Raw genomic sequence first — 17,841 nt, forward strand, 5'->3', positions numbered from 1 at the left:
GATTAATTCCTTCAGCACCCTGGGTTCAACAGCTTCCTGCCCCACTGATCTGAATTCATTCAAATTGGTTGGAACATCTCTGACGTGTTCTTTACTTATCCCGATCTGCAGCCTTTCCACTTTGTTGTCCGTGGTAACTTCACTGGTCGCCCGCTCACATGTTGTTTTTTGTGGGAAGACTGAAGCAAAGCAGGCACTGAGCATCGCTGCCTTCCCACCATCTTCTGTCACCAGATCAGGATTTTCTGGCCGGTCTCATGATTCTTAAAGAAAATCTCAGATTTTTTCACCAATTTAAGGATTTTTTTAGCCCACAATCTCTCAGGACAGTCTGGTTATTTGGGGTTTTCGGGGGGGGGGGGGTCACTGCACTGTCAGCAGCCCCAGATCAGCCCCCTGCAGAGCCCAGCAGTACTGATGGTCCCCAGGCAGATCTGCACCCCCCAAACAGCCTCTGCTCTCACAATTCCCACCCCCCGTCTGTCTCTAGGTCTGTCCCAGCCGGACGCCCCAGCCATGGGCAGAGCCCTGCTGCCACAGCACGACGCCGGGGAAAGGGAGATCCCACCTCAGGGCCCCCTCTGGAGAGCAGGGGGTCCTGCCATGCTGAGGGTCCTGATCCTCGCCCTGCTCTGGAGGGGTGAGTAAGCAGCATCTGCGGCCCCAGTGCAGGGGGAAGGGCAGAACCTGCGCTAAGCGGGGCCAGGTCTGTCCCAGAATGTGAAAGGGAGACTGGCCAGAGGGGGAGGGGAGCCCAGTGCCCCAGTGTGGTGCTAGGGGGCTCTGAGTGACAGGGAGCGGGCAGGGGGCTCGATGGAGGGAGGAATGGAAACTGAATGAACTGAGATTTGGTCAAGGACCCAGGGCTGGGCTGCCATGGGGCTGTTGATCGAGACTGAGGGGCACTGATAGACCTCGAGGGGGGGGTTGATCTCAGGGCTGGGCTCGTAGGGAGCTGCAGGCCGGGAGTGAGGGGAACCGGCAGTGCTGTGGGGGGAGCTCAGGGTTGGTCTCTGCTCTCTATGGGTCCCACTTCGATCCCTCCCTGTCCCCTGCAGGGTCCCTGTCCCAGCCACCTGGATTTACCCTGGTGGTGCCGCAGTTGGTGTCTGTGCAGGAGGGTCTCTGTGTTTTCGTCCCCTGTAACTTCACGTACCCAGCCTCGTATGACACTGACAATCCCTCGGCCCAGCTATACGGAAAATGGTACAAGAAGCCTGCTACTGCGGGCCAGGATCCTCCTGTGGCCAGCAGTGTCCCCAACGTGGGGGTGTCGCAGGAGACCCAGGGCCGGTTCCGGCTGACGGGGGATCCAGCGCACGGCAACTGCTCCCTGCAAATCAGTGATGCCCGACGGACGGATGCGGGGCGATATTTCCTTAACATCGAGAAAGGCATGTTAGATCACACTTACCGCTCCAATTCCGATGGCACTGACTTTGTGCTCACGATCTCCGTGCCAGGTAAGAGCAGCCGCAGTCACTGCTTGTGAGGGTTCCCCCCCCACTCTGAATTCTGGGACACAGATGTGGGGACCCGTATGAAAGACCCCTTAAGCTTATATTCTACCAGCTCAGGTTTAAAGCTTTCCCAAGCCACAAATGCCTTCCTTGTCCTTGGACGATATTGCTGCTACCACCAAGTGATTCATAGAAAAATTCAGGGCAGGGTCACTTGGAATCCCTATCCCTATCCCCCCAAAATATCCCACCAAGCTCCTTCACCCGCTTTCGTGTGCAGGCTTGAGAATAATATACCAACCAATTGGTTAGCAATGTGAGCACAGACCAGATCCTTTGTCTTCAGGAGACTGAAAATCATTCAGGTTCTTAAAAGAAGAACTTTATATAAAATATAAAAGACTCACAGCTGCAAAATCAGTTTGGAAGGTAACTTCACAGGGTAAATAAAAAAACCAGAGGTTTCCCCTCTGGCTCAGTTTCAAAATTACAAAAACAGGAATCAAACTATATCTGTAGCATAGGTAAATTCACAAGCTAAAACAAAAGATAACCTAATGCCTTTCCTTGCCTACTTACAATTTCTGTCATTTTAGATCTGTTATTGCAGGTTTATTTTCAAGAGATGTTGTACCTACTTGGTCTCTCCCTGCATCCAGAGAGGGAACAACAAAGAGAGAGCAAGAAACAAATCCTCCCCCCACCCCCACAGATTTGAAAGTATCTTCTTTCCTCATTGGTCCTTCTGGTAAGGTGCCAACTAGGTTATTTGAGCGGATTAATCCCTTACAGGGAAGGTGATTTAGTTCAGCTGCCAAAGAGGGATTTTATGCTACTACATACAGAAGGTTGTTACTCTTCCCTCTATATTTATGACACCGCTCATCAGCCCCCCTGAGCCAACCAGTCCCTGTCCTAGTGTCGGATCGGACCCGACGCCCCTAAAGGGCAAATGCCCCATATCCCCGAGTGATTCTCTCCCCTCTCCCCATGTCTCAGAGTTGACGGAGGAGCCAGAGATCCAGATCTCGCCGGCGCGGGGGCTGCCAGGGACGTTGTTGGCCGGGGAGCCGGTGACTGTGACCTGCACGGCCCCTGGGCGCTGCTCCGGGTCCCCTCCCCAAGTCACCTGGATGGGGCCATTCAATGACACAGCTCGGAATGTCTCAGCCCAGCTGGCGAACGGCACCTGGGCCCACAGCTCGGAGCTCAGCTTCACTCCTGGCCTGGGAGACAATGGCAAAGAGCTCGTCTGCACCGTCACCTACAGCTCAGCACAGGGACCTTCCACCAGCAGAACCATCCAGCTCCACGTAGGCTGTGAGTGACCCACCCAGCCCCTCCACGCCGGCTTCAAGCTCCCTATGCTGGGATCCCCACCCCTGGGCTCCCGAGCCCTGCTCTCCAGCACCCCGGTACTGTCCAGCCCCCCTGATCCCCCCTGTCTGGTTTGTGTTACAGACCCGCCCGGGCCCCCCAACATTACCGGGAACCTGACCAGGAATGGACGCCTCGGTGAGAGGCCGCGCTCTGAGCCCCGGGAATCAGCGAGCGCCTCCTAGTCACGGTCTGCCCAAGCTTAGGGCCAGGTGCCAGGCTCAGCCGGGTAGGCTGGTGCTTGCCTGGAAGGGAGAGCCTGAGGCAGCCACAGGACTGTACGGAGGGTGGTGGGGGGAGCAGTCCCGGTTCTCTCTGTGTCCAGACCCCGGGGTGGCATTAAGGGGGAGCTGGGCAGTGGAGATGAGATGGGTCAGGGATCGATCTCTGCGACAGAGACCTGCTGCCATGGAGAGTCACCAAGATTGTGCTCCAACCCCAGAGCTGGCTACGTCTCCACACTGGGCGAGGACTTCTCATGTAAACAGCCCCCGTTTCCCACCTCAAAGGTGGCTGAATCTCGGTTCCTTGACGGAGGATCTCTGCGGGGGCCTAACCTGCCTGGTCGTCTCTTCCAGTGCCAGATGCGTGGAGAGATGAGGGCGACGTCATGTCTCTGAAGACCCAGGAGGGCGACTCCCTGAGTCTGAGCTGTGAGGCTGGGAGCAGAGCCGACGCCAATCTGAGCTGGGCCAAGGGGAACGAGTCCCTGAGCTCCAGACAGGGAGGGGCCGGGCACCTGGAGCTGACGAATCTCAGCAGAGTGGACGCTGGGGAGTATCGGTGCTGGGCGAAGAATTTCTACGGATCGGCCAGCCGGGCCCTGCGTGTGCACGTGCAGTGTAAGGTTCTGGGGGGTGCTGTGCTGCAGGCAGTATGACAGGGAGTCAGTGGGGGGCGCTCTGCAATCTAATATGTTGCCGTGGATATTTCAGCTCCAGTGAGGACTCTGCAGATCACCATCTCCAGAGCTAACAGAAACGACCCCCAGCTATTCCAACGTGTCACTCGGGTTGGGGAGTGGGGCACAGGGACTTTCCCCACTAGTGGGCGCTGGCCCCGATCCAGCACCCGGGCAGGGACTGGCTGGCTCAGGGTGCAAGTGGCTTCTTGTTATTCCTGTTCCTAGAGCCTGGCACCCCGGTGGCCAACGGTTCACAGCTCATGGCCCAGGAGGGCGACTCCTTGATTTCCTCTGCTCCCTTGCCAGCAGCCCCCCAACGGTGCTGGGCTGGGTGATGGGGAGCAGAGCTGTTGGGGGCGCCCGCCTCATGGGGGTGAAGCAGCTGTGGCTGGAGCTGCCCAACGTGACGGCTGAGGATAGGGGGTTATACGGGTGCTGGGCCCAGAATGAGAACTCTACCCAGGGGACATTCCAGCTGCCCATCGAGTGTGAATGGGGTTAACCCACAGGACTCCCTGCCACCAGGTGTGAATGGGGTTAACCCACGGGACTTCCTCCCACTGGGTTTCTCTCTCTGACTATTGTCGCTGCGTCTCCTGCTCTCCCCAGACAGCTCCCGGCCAGGGACTGGGCTGAACTTGTCCTGCCAGCACCAGGGGTTCAGCAGGTGGATGGGGAGCCCCTGGCTGGGAACAGCTCACAGGTGCCTTGCAGATCACGTCGTGGGCCCAGGGGAACGAGACTGTCAGAAAAGTGTAGGGGACAATTTCCTCATGCAAGTGCTGGAGGAACCAGCTGGGGGAGAGCTCTTCTTGACCTGCTGCTCACAAACCAGGAAGAACGGGAAGCAAAAGTGGATGGGAACCTGGGAGGCAGTGACCGTGAGATGGTCGAGTTGAGGATCCTGACACAAGGAAGAAAGGAGAGCAGCAGAATACGGACCCTGGACTTCAGAAAAGCAGACTTTGACTCCTTCAGGGAACAGATGGGCAGGATCCCTTGGGAGAATAACATAATGGGCAAAGGAGTGCAGAAGAGTTGGCTGTATTTTAAAGAATCCTTATTGAGGTTGCAGGAACAAACCATCCCGATGTGTAGCAAGAATAGTAAATATGGCAGGTGACCAGCTTGGCTTAACTGTGAAATCCTTGCTGATCCTAAACACAAAAAAAGAAGCTTACAATAAGCGGAAGATTGGACAAATGACCAGGGAGGAGTATAAAAATATTGCTCAGGCATGCAGGAGTGAAATCAGGAAGGCCAAATCACACTTGGAGAGGCTGCTACAAGAGATGTTAAGAGTAACAAGAAGGGTTTCTTCAGGTATGTTAGCAACAAGAAGAAAGTCCAGGAAAGTGTGGGCCCCTTACTAATGGGGGAGGCAACCTACTGACAGAGGATGTGGAAAAAGCTAATGTACTCAATGCTTTTTTTGCCTCTGTCTCCATGAACAAGGGCAGCTCCCAGACTGCTGCACTGGGCAACACAGCATGGGGAGAAGGTGACCAGCCCTCTGTGGAGAAAGAAGTGGTTCACGACTATTTAGAAAAGCTGGATGAGCACAAATCCATGGGGCCGGATGCGCTATATCCGAGGGTGCTGAAGGGGTTGGCGGATGTGGTTGCAGAGCCATTGGCATCTTTGAAAACTCATGACAATCGGGGGAGGTCCCGGATGACTGGAAAAAGGCTAATGTAGTGCCCATCTTTAAAAAAGAGAAGAAGGAGGATCTGGGAAACTACAAGCCACTCAGCTGCATCTCAGTCCCTGGAAAAATCATGGAGCAGGTCCTCAAGGAATCAATTCTGAAGCACTTAGAGGAGAGGAAAGTCATCTGAAACAGTCAACATGGATTCACCAAGGGCAAGTCACGCCTGACTAACCTAATTGCCTTCTATAATGAGAGAACTGGCTCTGTGGATGAGGGGAAAGGAGTGGATGTTTTATTACTTGACTTTAACAAAGCTTTTGATACAGTCTCCCACAGTATTCTTCCCAACAAGTTAAAGAAGTATGGGCTGGATGAATGGTCTATAAGGTGGATAGAAAGCTGGCTAGATCGTCGGGCTCAACGGGTAGTGATCAATGGCTCCATGTCTAGTTGGCATCTGGTTTCAAGCGGAGTGCCCCAAGTGTCGGTTCTGGGGCCGGTTTTGTTCAGTATCTTCATTAATGATCTGGAGGATGGCGTGGACTGCACCCTCAGCAAGTTTGCAGATGACACTAAACTGGGAGGAGTGGTAGATCCGCTGGAGGGTAGGGATAGGATACAGAGGGACCTAGACAAATTAGAGTCTTGGGCCAAAAGGAATCTGAAGAGGTTCATCAAGGAGAAGTGCAGAGTCCTGCACTGAGGACAAAAGAATCCCATGCACTGCTACAGACTAGGGACCGATTGGCTAGGCAGCAGTTCTGCAGAAAAGGACCTAGCGGTTACAGTGGATGTGAAGCTGGATATGAGTCGACAGTGTACCCTTGTTGCCAAGAAGGCTAATGGCATTTTGGGCTGTATAAGTAGGGTCAGTAGGCTCCCCTCTCTACCCCAACTTGCCCTACCTCCGAAATCCTCCTGTGTTGCGATCCACACCCCGCATTCCAATACCCCCTTGTTGGGATTTCCCCTAACACACAAAAAGAAGAACAGGAGGACTTGTGGCACCTTAGAGACTAACAAATTTATTAGAGCATAAGCTTCTTCGGATGCATCCGAAGAAGTGGGCTATAGTCCACGAAAGCTTATGCTCTAATAAATTTGTTAGTCTCTAAGGTGCCACAAGTCCTCCTGTTCTTCTTTTTGCGGATACAGACTAACACGGCTGCTACTCTGAAACCCTAACACACAGACATCAGTGTAAGGACTGGAGGGAGATTTAGAAGGAACCCGCCCCCCAGTCACGCACACGTGTCTGAGCCCAGGCCCCACCCAACCCCCAACGTCTACACAGACCACGGAGGAAATGTCCGCGCTGCAATCAAAGACCTGCAGCCCGAGCCCTGCGAGCCTGACCCAATGGACCCAGTCTCTGAGGCTCGGTGCTGCGGGGCTTTGAGGGCAGCGTGGATGGATCCTGCCAGGCCTGGCCAGCCACTATCAGCATCCGGCTGTTCCGTATGTTACTTTTAGCCGCCCCTCTGGGCGCAGCTGGCCTGCAAAATATCCAGGCCTCGCCAGCTAAGCCACGGTGCAAAAGGAGAGGGCTGGGGAGAGATGAACTGAGAGGGGAAGGCAAAGGACCCATGACGGGGGTGTCTGATGTCTCTGGTGGTGGCTGGGGCTCAGCCGGAGCCGGGAGAGGGGTTATTTAGACCTCTGGCTCTGTCCCGCCCTGGGGAGGACACGTTTGGGGAGCAGGATGCTGAATGCCCAGGTGCCCGGCAGACAGTGGCGCTGGTGACACTCGCTCAAGTACCCAGGCTGAAGCAGCCCAGCCCCTCGTTTGTGACTCTGTCAATTAGGTCCAATTTTGACTAAACAGTTTTGGTCCCTTGGGTTTCCATTTCCCATGGTTCTGGTTCCCTGGCATGGCCCTAACCCGGCCCCTGGGTTCTGTCGGGCGCCTCTTGGGTTGGGCTCAGTCGGGTCTGTCACTTCCCTTCCCCGCCCACGGGTCTTGTGTCACTTCAGGGCCTTTCCCGTCCCCCAGCTGAGCTCACAGCGAGGGGACATATCTAGGCTCAGTGATCACTAGGGACCCTCTCTCCCCGGTGCTGTCCAGCCCCCCTGATCCCTCCTGTCTTGTTTGTGTTACAGACCCGACTGGGCCCCCCAATACCACTGGGAACCTGACCACGAACGGACGCCCCGGTGAGAGGCCGCGCTGTGAGCCCCGGGAACCAGCGAGCGCCTCCTAGTCACACTCTGCCCGGGCTCAGGGCGAGGCCCCAGGCTCAGCCAGGCTAGGCTCATGGGTGGCGGGTATCGCAGGCCACGGGAGGCTGAGTTGCCCCAAACAGCCTTACGTGGCCCCTCCCATGGTCTGCCCCCAAGTCCTCTCCTGCTCCCTGCCTATGCTGTTCCCCCATGGCAGCGCTGGGGCCGGGGCTAGGGTTAGAGGGGGCCGGCCTGTGGCCCGGGACTCCAGGAGGCTAGTGTCACGTCTCCCTCCCGCCCAGTGCTCTGGGGCTGGGGTGCTCTGGTGGCCCAGGGCTGGGTTGGGGGGGCCAGCAGCCACGGTGGGGGGGCTCTAGGCTCCAGTGGGGGTGGGGCCTTGGGCAGAAAGGGCAGGGCCAGGGGCTAGCCTCTCTGAGCTGGCAGTTCATATGTTGCCCATGGCCAGACTAGTCTATGCCCGGAGGGGAGAGCCCGAGGAAGCCTCAGGGCTGTAGGGAGGATAGTGGGAGGATTGGGCCCCATTCCCTCTGTCTCCTGCCAGCGCGGTGGCAATAGGTGGCACTGGGCAGTTGGGAGGAGATGGGTTAGGGACCGATCTGTGCGACGGAGACCTGCTGCCATGGAAAAGTACCGAGATTGTGCACCCACCCCAGAGCTCGCTACATCCCCAAGCTGGGTGAGGGGTGCCTGTATAGCCATGGGTGTTGTCCAGCCCCCCTGATCCCCCCTGTCTGGTTTGTGTTACAGACCCCACCACGCCCCCCATCACCACTGGGAACCTGACCAGGAATGGACGCTCCGGTGAGAGGCCGCGCTGCAAGCCCTGGGAATCAGTGAGGGCCTCCTAGTCACGCTCTGCCCGCGCTCAGGGCCAAGCAACAGGCTCAGTCAGGCCAGGCTGGTCCATGCCCAGAGGGGAGAGCCTGAGGGATGCCACAGGACTGTGGGGAGGGTGGTGCGGGGAGTGGGCCCAGTTCCCTCTGTCTCCAGACCCCAGGGTGGCATTAAGGGGGCACTGGGCAGTGGGGATCAGATGGGTCAGGGACCGATCTCTGTGACAGAGACCTGTTGCCATGGAACGTCACCAAGATTGTGCTCCAACCCCAGAGCTGGCTACGTTTCCACACTGGGCAAGGGCTTCTTATGTAAACAGCTCCCGTTTCCCACCCCAGAGGTGTCTGAATCTCGGTTCCTTGGTAGGGGACCTCTGGGGGGGCAAAACCTGCCTTCTCGTCTCCTCCAGTTCTGGCCCCATTGAAGGCTGAGTGCGACATTGTGTCTCTGGAGACCCAGGAGGGCGACTCCCTGAGTCTGAGCTGTGAGGCTGGGAGCAGAGCCAACACCAACCTGAGTTGGGCCAAGGGGAACGAGTCTCTGAGCCCCAGCAAGGGAGGGGCCGGGCGCCTGGAGCTGCCGAATCTCAGCAGAGGGAACGCAGGGGAGTATCGGTGCTGGGCGAAGAATTCCTATGGATCAGCCAGCCGGAACCTGCGTGTGCATGTGCAGCGTAAGGCTCTAGGGGGCGCTGTGCTGCAGGCAGTGTGGTGGGGGTCAGTGGGGGTCGCTCTCCAATCTAACATATTGCCGTCGGTATTTCAGCTCCACTGAGGACTCTGCAAATCACCATCTCCAGAGCTAACAGGAGCGACCCCCAGCTATTCCAACTTATAACTAGGGGGTGGGGAGTGGGGCAATGGGGCCTTTCCCCTCTAGTGGGCTCTGGCTCCGATCTGGCCCCTGGGACAGGGACTGGTTGGCTCAGGGTGCGAGTGGCTTCTTGTTATTTCTGTTCCCAAATCCCGGCAACCTGGTGGCCAATGGTTCACAGCTTACGGCCCAGAAGGGCGACTCCCTGCGGTTCCTCTGCTCCCTCGCCAGCAACCTCCCACGGTGCTGGGCTCGGTGATGGGGAGCCAAGCTGCTGGGGGCGCCTGCCCCATGGGGGTGAATCAGCTGTCGCTGGAGCTGCCCAACCTGATGGCTGAGGACAGGGGGTTATACGGGTGCTGGGCCCAGAACGAGAGATCTACCCAGGGGACATTCCAGCTGCCCATCGAGTGTGAATGGGGTTAACCCACGAGACTTCCTCCCACTGGGTTTCTCTCTCTGACTATTGTCGCTGAGTCTCCTACTCTCCCCAGACAGCCCCTGGCTGGTGTCCAGGCTGAACTCGTCCTGCCAGCACCAGGGGCCCAGCATCAGCTGCAGCTGCTCCCTGCACTCCCACCCCACACCCCAGCTCCAGTGGCAGGTGGGCGGGGAGCCCCTGGCTGGGAATGGCTCACGGGGGGCCCTGCACATGATCTCATTGGCCCAGGGGGACGAGACTGTCAGAAAAGTGTATGGGACAATTTCCTGGTGCAAGTGACAGAGGAACCAACTAGGGGCAGAGCTCTTCTTGACCTGCTGCTCACAAACCAGGAAGAATTAGTAGGAGAAGAAACAGTGGATGGGAACCTGGGAGGCAGTGACCATGAGATGGTTGAGTTGAGGATCCTGACACAAGGAAGAAAGGAGAGTGGCAGAATACGGACCCTGGACTTCAGAAAAGCAGACTTTGACTCCCTCAGGGAACAGATGGGCAGGATCCCCTGGGAGAATAACATGAGGGGGAAAGGAGTCCAGGAGAGCTGGCTGTATTTTAAAGAATCCTCATTGAGGTTGCAGGAATAAACCATCCAGATGTGTAGAAAGAATAGTAAATATGGCAGGCGACCAGCTTGGCTAAACAGTGAAATCCTTGCTAATCTTAAACACAAAAAAGAAGCTTACAATAAGCGGAAGATTGGACAAATGATCAGGGAGGAGTATAAAAATATTGCTCAGGCATGCAGGAGTGAAATCAGGAAGACCAAATCACACCTGGAGTTGCAGCTACAAGAGATGTTAAGAGTAACAAGAAGGGTTTCTTCAGGTATGTTAGCAACAAGAAGAAAGTCAAGGAAAGTGTGGGCCCCTTACTGAATGAGGGAGGCAACCTAGTGACAGAGGATGTGGAAAAAGCTAATGTAGTCAATGCTTTTTTTGCCTCTGTCTCCATGAACAAGGCCAGCTCGCAGACTCCTGCACTGGGCAGCACAGCATGGGGAGGAGGTGACCAGCCCTCTGAGGAGAAAGAAGTGGTTCGGGACTATTTAGAAAAACTGGACGAGCACATGTCCATGGGGCTGGATGCGCTGCATCCGAGGGTGCTAAAGGAGTTGGCGGATGTGATTGCGGAGCCATTGGCCATTATTTTAGAAAACTCATGGTGATCAGGGGAGTTCCGGGATGACTGGAAAAAGGCTAATGTAGTGCCCAACTTTAAAAAAGGGAAGAAGGAGGATCCGGGGAACTACAGGCCAGTCAGCCTCACCTTAGTCCCTGGAAAATCATGGAGCAGGTCCTCAAGGAATCAATTATGAAGCACTTAGAGGAGAGGAAAGTGATCAGGAACAGTCAGCATGGATTCACCAAGGGCAAGTCATGCCTGACTAACCTAATTGCCTTCTATGACAAGACAACTGGCTCTGTGGATGAGGGGAAAGCAGTGGATGTTTTATTACTTGACTTTAACAAAGCTTTTGCTACAGTCTCCCACAGTATTCTTCCCAACAAGTTAAAGAAGTATGGGCTGGATGAATGGACTATAAGGTGGATAGAAAGCTGGCTAGATCGTCGGGCTCAACGGGTAGTGATCAATAGCTCCATGTCTAGCTGGCAGCCGGTTTCAAGCGGAGTGCCCCAAGGGTTGGTCCTGGGGCCGGTTTTGTTCAATATCTTCATTAATGATCTGGAGGATGGCGTGGATTACACCCTCAGCAAGTTTGCAGATGACACTAAACTGGGAGGAGTGGTAGACAGGGCCGGCTCCAGGCACCAACCCACCAAACATGTGCTTGGGGCGGCACCTGGAGGGGGGCGGTGCGGGGCGGCACTCCGGCCCGAGAGCGGGGCCGCGACTGGGCTCGCTGCCCTCCCAGTGGCGCTCTGGCCGCCAGGGAGAGTGGAGCCGAAGCGGGCTCGTCGCCCTCCTCTGGCCCTCCGGCCGGTCAGGGAGAGCGGGGCCCTGGCCAGGCTCGCTGCCCTCCCCCTGGCGCTCCGGCCGGTGGGGGAGAGTGGATCCGCGGCAGGCTTCCCGCCCTCCCCCCAGCGCTCTGGCCGCCGGGGAGAGCGGAGCTCCATCCGGGCTCTCCACCCTCCTCCCGGCGTTCCAGCCGCCGGGGAGAGAAGCGCCGCAGCAGGCTCACCGCCCTCCCCCGGCGCTCTGGCCGCTGGGGAGAGTGGAGCCGCGGCCAGGCTCTCTGCCCTCCTCCCGGTGATCTGGACGGTTGGGGAGAGCAGGCCCGCGGCCAGGCTTGGCACCCTCCCCTGCCACGCTCCCCGCCAGGGGCGGGGGGCGGCGGGAGGCTTTTTTGCCTGGGGCGGCAAAAAAGCCAGAGCCGGCCCTGGTGGTACATACGCTGGAGGGTAGGGATAGGATACAGAGGGACATAGACAAATAAGAGGCTTGAGCCAAAAGAAATCTGATGAGGTTCAACAATGACAAGTGCAGAGTCCTGCACTTAGGACGGAAGAATCCCATGCACTGCTACAGACTAGGGACCGAGTGGCCCTACGCAGCTGTTCTTCAGAAAAGGACCTGGGGGTTACAGTGGACGAGAAGCTGGATATGCGTTGACAGTGTGCCCTTGTTGCCAAGAAGGCTAATGTCATCTTGCCCTGTATAAGTAGGGGCAGTAGGCTCCCCTCTCTACCCTGACTTGCCCTACCTCCACAATCCTCCTGTGCTGGGATCCACCCCCCGATTCCAGTCCCCCCTTGTTGGGATTTCCCCTCACAACAGCCACCCCAGTTCCCCCTCAGATTCCCCCAGACTGTCCCACCACGTCTCCTCCATCCCCTCCCCTTTATGCCGGGATCGGTCGATGCTGTATATGGGGCAGAGTGTTAATGGGACCCAGTCACTGTCCGGCACTAAACATTCACTGGGCTTGGTGCCCAGAGACCTCGGCCTGCCCTGCTCCAGGGCAAACCCCCATTAAATGGCCTGTGACCCTTGGGCTGCAGATCCAGGCCAGAGGGGAAATCAGCGGCCGCCTTTGCAAGGTGAATGATCAAATCAGGCATCAGTGTAAGGATGGCCCTTGTTCCCTTCAGCCGGAGGGAGAGTTAGAAGGAACCCGCCCCCCAGTCTCCCCCCCATGTCTGAGCCCAGGCCCCAGCCCAACCCCCAACGTCTACACAGGCCTTGGAGGAAACGTCCGCGCTGCAATCAAAGACCAGCAGCCCGAGCCCCACGAGCCCGACCCAACGGACCCAAGCTCTGAGGCTCGGCGCCGCGGGGCTTTGAGGGCAGCGTGGACGGACCCTGCCAGGCCTGGCCAGCCAGTATCAGTGTCAGGCTGTTCTGCGTGTTACTTTCAGCCGCCCCTCTGGGCGAAGCCGGGCTGCAAAATAACCAGGCCTGGCCAGCTAAGCCAGGAGGTAAAAGGAGAGGGCTGGGGAGAGATGAACTGAAGAGGGAAAGCAAAGGATCCATGACGGAGGTGTCTGATGTCCCTGGTGGTGGCTGTGTCTGGGGTGGGGGTGGGAGTGGGGTTATTTAGACCCCTGGCTCTGTCCCGCCCTGCAGAGATACGTTTGGGGAGCAGGACGCTGAATGCCCAGGCGCCCGACAGACAGTGGGGCTGGTGACGCTCACTCCAGTACCCAGGCTGGAGCAGCCCGGCCCCTCGTTAGAGACTCTGCCAATTAGGCACAATTTTGACCAAACAGTTTTGGTCCCTTGGGTTTCCATTTCCCATTGTTCTGGTTCCCAGACGTGGCCCTAACCTGGCCCCTGGGTTCCATCGGGCGCCCCTTGGGTCAGGCTCAGTCGGGTCTGTCGGTTCCCTTCCCCGCTCACGGGTCTTGTGTCACTTCAGGGACTTTCCCCTCCCGGAGCTAATCTCACAGCGAAGGGCCATGTCTCGGCTCAGTGATCACTAGTGACCCTTCCCCCCCACCCCCGCGGTGCTGTCCAGCCCCCTTGATCCGCCCTGTCTGATTTGTGTTACAGACCCGACTGGGCCCCCCAACACCACTGGGAACCTAACCACGAACGGACTCCTTGGTGAGAGGCCGCGCTGCGAGCCCCGGGAATCAGCAAGCACCTCCTAGTTACACACTGCCTGCGCTCAGGGCCAGGCACCAGGCTCAGCCAGGCCAGGCTGGTCCGTGCCTGGAGGGGAGAGCCCGAGGCAGCCACAGGACTGTGCGGAGGGGGCGGGGGGGGGGGGGGGCGGGGGAGCGGGCCCAGTTCTCTTTGTCTCCAGACCCAGGGGTGGCATTAAGTTGGTGCTGGGCAGTGGGGATGAGATGGGTCAGGGGCCGATCTCTGTGACAGAGACCTGCTGCCATGGAATGTCACCAAGAGTGTGCTTTGAGCCCAGAGCTGGCTACGTCTCCACACTGGGCGAGGACTCCTCAAGTAAACAGCCCCTGTTTCCCACCCCAGAGGTGTCTGAATCTCACTTCCTCGTCAGAGGATCTCTGGGGGGGCCTAACCTGCCTGCTCGTCTCCTCCAGTGCCGGCCCCATTGAAGGCTGAGAGTGACATTGTGTCCCTGGAGACCAAGGAGGGTGACTCCCTGAGTCTGAACTGTGAGGCTGGGAGCAGAGCCGGTGCCAACCTGAGCTGGGCCAAGGGGAACGAGTCCCTGAGCTCCAGACAAGGAGGGGACGGGCGCCTGGAGCTGCCATATCTCAGCAGAGGGGACTCTGGGGAGTATCGGTGCTGAGCGAAGAATTTCTATGTGTCAGCCAGCCGGGCCCTGCATGTGCATGTGCAGTGTAAGGCTCTAGGGGGGCGCCGTTCTGCAGGCGGTGTGGCAGGGGGTCAGTGGGGGGCGCTCTCCAATCTAACATGTTGCAGTGGGTATTTCAGCTCCAGTGAGGACTCTGCAAATTGCCGTCCCCAAAGCTAACAGGAACGACCTCCAGCTATTTTAATGTATCACTAGGGGGTGGGGAGTGGGGCACGGGGACTTTCCCCTCTAGGGGGCGCTGGGCCCAATCCGCCTTTGCCCCCACAGGGACTGGCTGGCTCAGGGAGCGAGTGGCTTGTTGTTATTCCTGTTACCAGATCCCGGCACCCTGGTGGCCAACGGTTCAAAGCTCACGGCCCGGTAGTGCGACTCCCTGCGGTTCCTCTGCTCCGTCGCCAGCAGCTCCCCTGCGGAGCTGGACTGGGTGAGGGGGAGCCGAGCTGTTGGGGGTGCCCACCCCATGGGGGTGAATCAGCTTGGCTGGAGCTGCCCAACATGATGGCTGAGGACAGGGGGCTGTACTGGTGCTGGGCCCAGAAAGAGAGTTTTACACAGGGGACGTTCCAGCTGATCATCGAGATTGAATGGGGTTAATCCACGGGACTCCCTGCCTCCAGATGTGAGTGGGGTTAACCCGGGACATTACCTGCCACTGGATTTCATTCTCTGAGTATTGTCACTGTGTCTCCTGCTCTCCCCAGACAGCCCCCGGCCGGGGACCTGGCTAAACTCGTCCTGCCAGCACCAGGGCCTCAGCTCAACTGCAGCTGCTCCCTGCGCTCCCACCCCCCACCCCAGCTACAGTGGCAGGTGGATGGGGAGCCCCTGGCTGGGAACGGCTCACGGGGGACCCTGCAGTTCAGCTTGTGGGCCCAGGGGGATGAGACTGTCAGAAAAGTGTATGGGACAATTTCCTGGTGCAAGTTCTGGAGGAACCAACTAGGGGCAGAGCTCTTCTTCACCTGCTGCTCACAAACCAGGAAGAATTAGTAGAGGAAGCAAAAGTGGATGGGAACCTGGGAGACAATGACATGAGATGGTCGAGTTGAGGATCCTGACACAAGGAAGAAAGGAGAGCAGCAGAATATGGACCCTGGACTTCAGAAAAGCAGAATCTGATTCTCTCGGGGAACTGATGGGCAGGATCCCCTGGGAGAATAACATGAACGGAAAAGGAATCCAGGAGTTCAGGAGAGCTGGTTGTATTTTAAAGAATCCTTATTGCAGTTGCAGGAACAAACCATCCCGATGTGTAGAAAGAATAGTAAATATGGCAGGTGACCAGCTTGGCTTAACAGTGAAATCCTTGCTGATCTTAAACACAAAAAAGAAGCTTACAAGAAGTGGAAGATTGGAGAAATGACCAGGGAGGAGTATAAAAATATCGCTCAGGCATGCAGGAGTGAAATCACACTTGGAGCTGCAGCTACAAGACATGTTAAGAGTAACAATAAGGGTTTCTTCAGGTATGTTAGCAACAAGAAGAAAGTCAAGGAAAGTGTGGGCCCCTTACTGAATGAGGGAGGCCACCTGGTGACAGAGGATGTGGAAAAACCCAATGTACTCAATGCTTTTTTGCCTCTCTCATCACGAACAAGGGCAGCTCCCAGTCGGCTGCACTGGGCAGCACAGTATGGGGAGGAGGTGACCAGCCCTCTGTGGAGAAAGAAGTGGTTCGGGACTACTTAGAAAAGCTGGACGAGCACAAGACCATGGGGCCGGATGCGCCACATCCGAGGGTGCTAAAGGTGTTAGCGGATGTGGTTGCAGAGCCATTGGCCATTATCTTTGAAAACTCATGGCCATCGGGGGAGGTCCCGGATAACTGGAAAAAGGCTAATGTGGTGCCCAGCTTTAAAAAGGGAAGAAGGAGGATCCGGGGAACTACAGGCCAGTCAGCCTCACCTTAGTCCCTGGAAAAATCATGGAGCAGGTCCTCAAGGAATCAATTCTGAAGTACGTAGAGGAGAGGAAAGTGATCAGGAACAGTCATCATGGATTCACAAAGGGCAAGTCATGCCTGAGAAACCTAATTGCCTTCTATGATGAGATAACTGGCTCTGTGGATGAGGGGAAAGCAGTGGATGTGTTATTCCTTGACTTTAGCAAAGCTTTTGATACGGTCTCCCACAGTATTCTTGCCGCCAAGTTAAAGAAGTATGGGCTGGATGAATGGACTGTAAGGTGGATAGAAAGCTGGCTAGGTCGTTGGGTTCAACTGGTAGTGATCAATGGCTCCATGTCTAGTTGGCAGCCGGTACCAAGCGTAGTGCCCCAAGGGTCTGTCCTGGGGCCGGTTTTGTTCAATATTTTCATTAATGATCTGGAGGATGGCGTGGACTGCACCCTCAGCAAGTTTGCAGATGACACTAAACTGGGAGGAGTGGTAGATATGCTGGAGGGAAGGGGTAGGATACAGAGGGACCTAGACAAATAAGAGGCTTGGGCCAAAAGAAATCTGATGAGGTTCAAGAAGGAGAAGTGCAGAGTCCTGCACTTAGGACGGAAGAATCCCATGAACTGCTACAGACTAGGGACCGAATGGCTAGGTAGCAGTTCTGCAGAAAAAGACCTAGGGGTTACAGTGGATGAGAAGCTGGATATCAGTCGACAGTGTGTCCTTGTTGCCAAGAAGGCTAATGGCATTTTGGGCTGTATAAGTAGAGGCATTGCCAGCATATTCCCCTCTAATCGACATTGGTGAGGCCTCACCTGGAGTACTGTGTCCAGTTTTGGGCCCCACCCTACAAGAAGGATGTGGAAATATTGGAAAGAGTCCAGCAGAGGGCAACAAAAATGATTAGGGGGCTGGAGCACATGACTTATGAGGAGAGGCTGAAGGAACTGGGATTGTTTAGTCAGCAGAAGAGAAAAACGAGGGGGGATTTGATAGCTGCTTTCAACTACCTGAAAGGGGGTTCCAAAGAGGATGGATCTAGAATGGTCTCAGTGATACCAGATGACAGAACAAGGAATAATGGTCTCAAGTTGCAGTGGGGGAGGTTTAGGTTGGATATTATGAAAATCTTTTTCACTAGGAGGGTGGTGAAGCACTGGAATGGGTTACCTAGGGAGGTTGTGGAGTCTCCATCCCTCAAGGTTTTTAAGGTCAGGCTTGAGAAAGCCCTGGCTGGGATGATTTATTTGGGGATTGGTCCTGCTTTGAGCAGGGGGGTTGGACTAAATGACCTCCTGAGGTCCCTTCCAACCCTGATATTCTATGATTCTGCCCTGATCTGGACTGGGAGTGGAGAGAGGGGTGTCCAGATCTTCTGTCTCGGATCCAACCCCCATGGGAGCTATGCCGCCCTGCACTTTGAACTCAGCCCCCTGCAGAGAGGTGAGACCGTTGTCTCCTCAATTCTGTCCCTAGCTCAGGGAGGGGAGTTGGGGCTGGGAGTTGGGGGCTGGGATCCAGGACTTCTAGATTCTATACCCAGCTCTGGGACGGGAATGGGGAGGGGCTGGGAGCCAGGACTT

At 56.5% G+C, this 17,841-nt stretch overlaps 1 protein-coding gene across 1 annotated transcript; it reads left to right on the forward strand.

Annotated features, from left to right (window-relative positions):
* The first annotated feature begins 516 nt into the window (after positions 1-516).
* LOC135976893 (sialic acid-binding Ig-like lectin 13) lies at positions 517-14,334 on the forward strand. The gene is made up of 10 exons (XM_065574640.1): positions 517-640; positions 1,059-1,463; positions 2,460-2,780; positions 2,922-2,975; positions 3,416-3,679; positions 7,493-7,546; positions 8,321-8,374; positions 8,817-9,080; positions 13,614-13,667; positions 14,123-14,334. Exons 1-10 carry the CDS (start codon positions 517-519, stop codon positions 14,332-14,334), a joined length of 1,806 nt encoding a protein of 601 aa, XP_065430712.1.
* Positions 14,335-17,841: the final 3,507 nt, after the last annotated feature.

The sequence above is a fragment of the Chrysemys picta genome, chromosome 20, assembly GCF_011386835.1.
Source record: "Chrysemys picta bellii isolate R12L10 chromosome 20, ASM1138683v2, whole genome shotgun sequence".
In the NCBI taxonomy this organism is placed as follows: domain Eukaryota; kingdom Metazoa; phylum Chordata; order Testudines; family Emydidae; genus Chrysemys; species Chrysemys picta.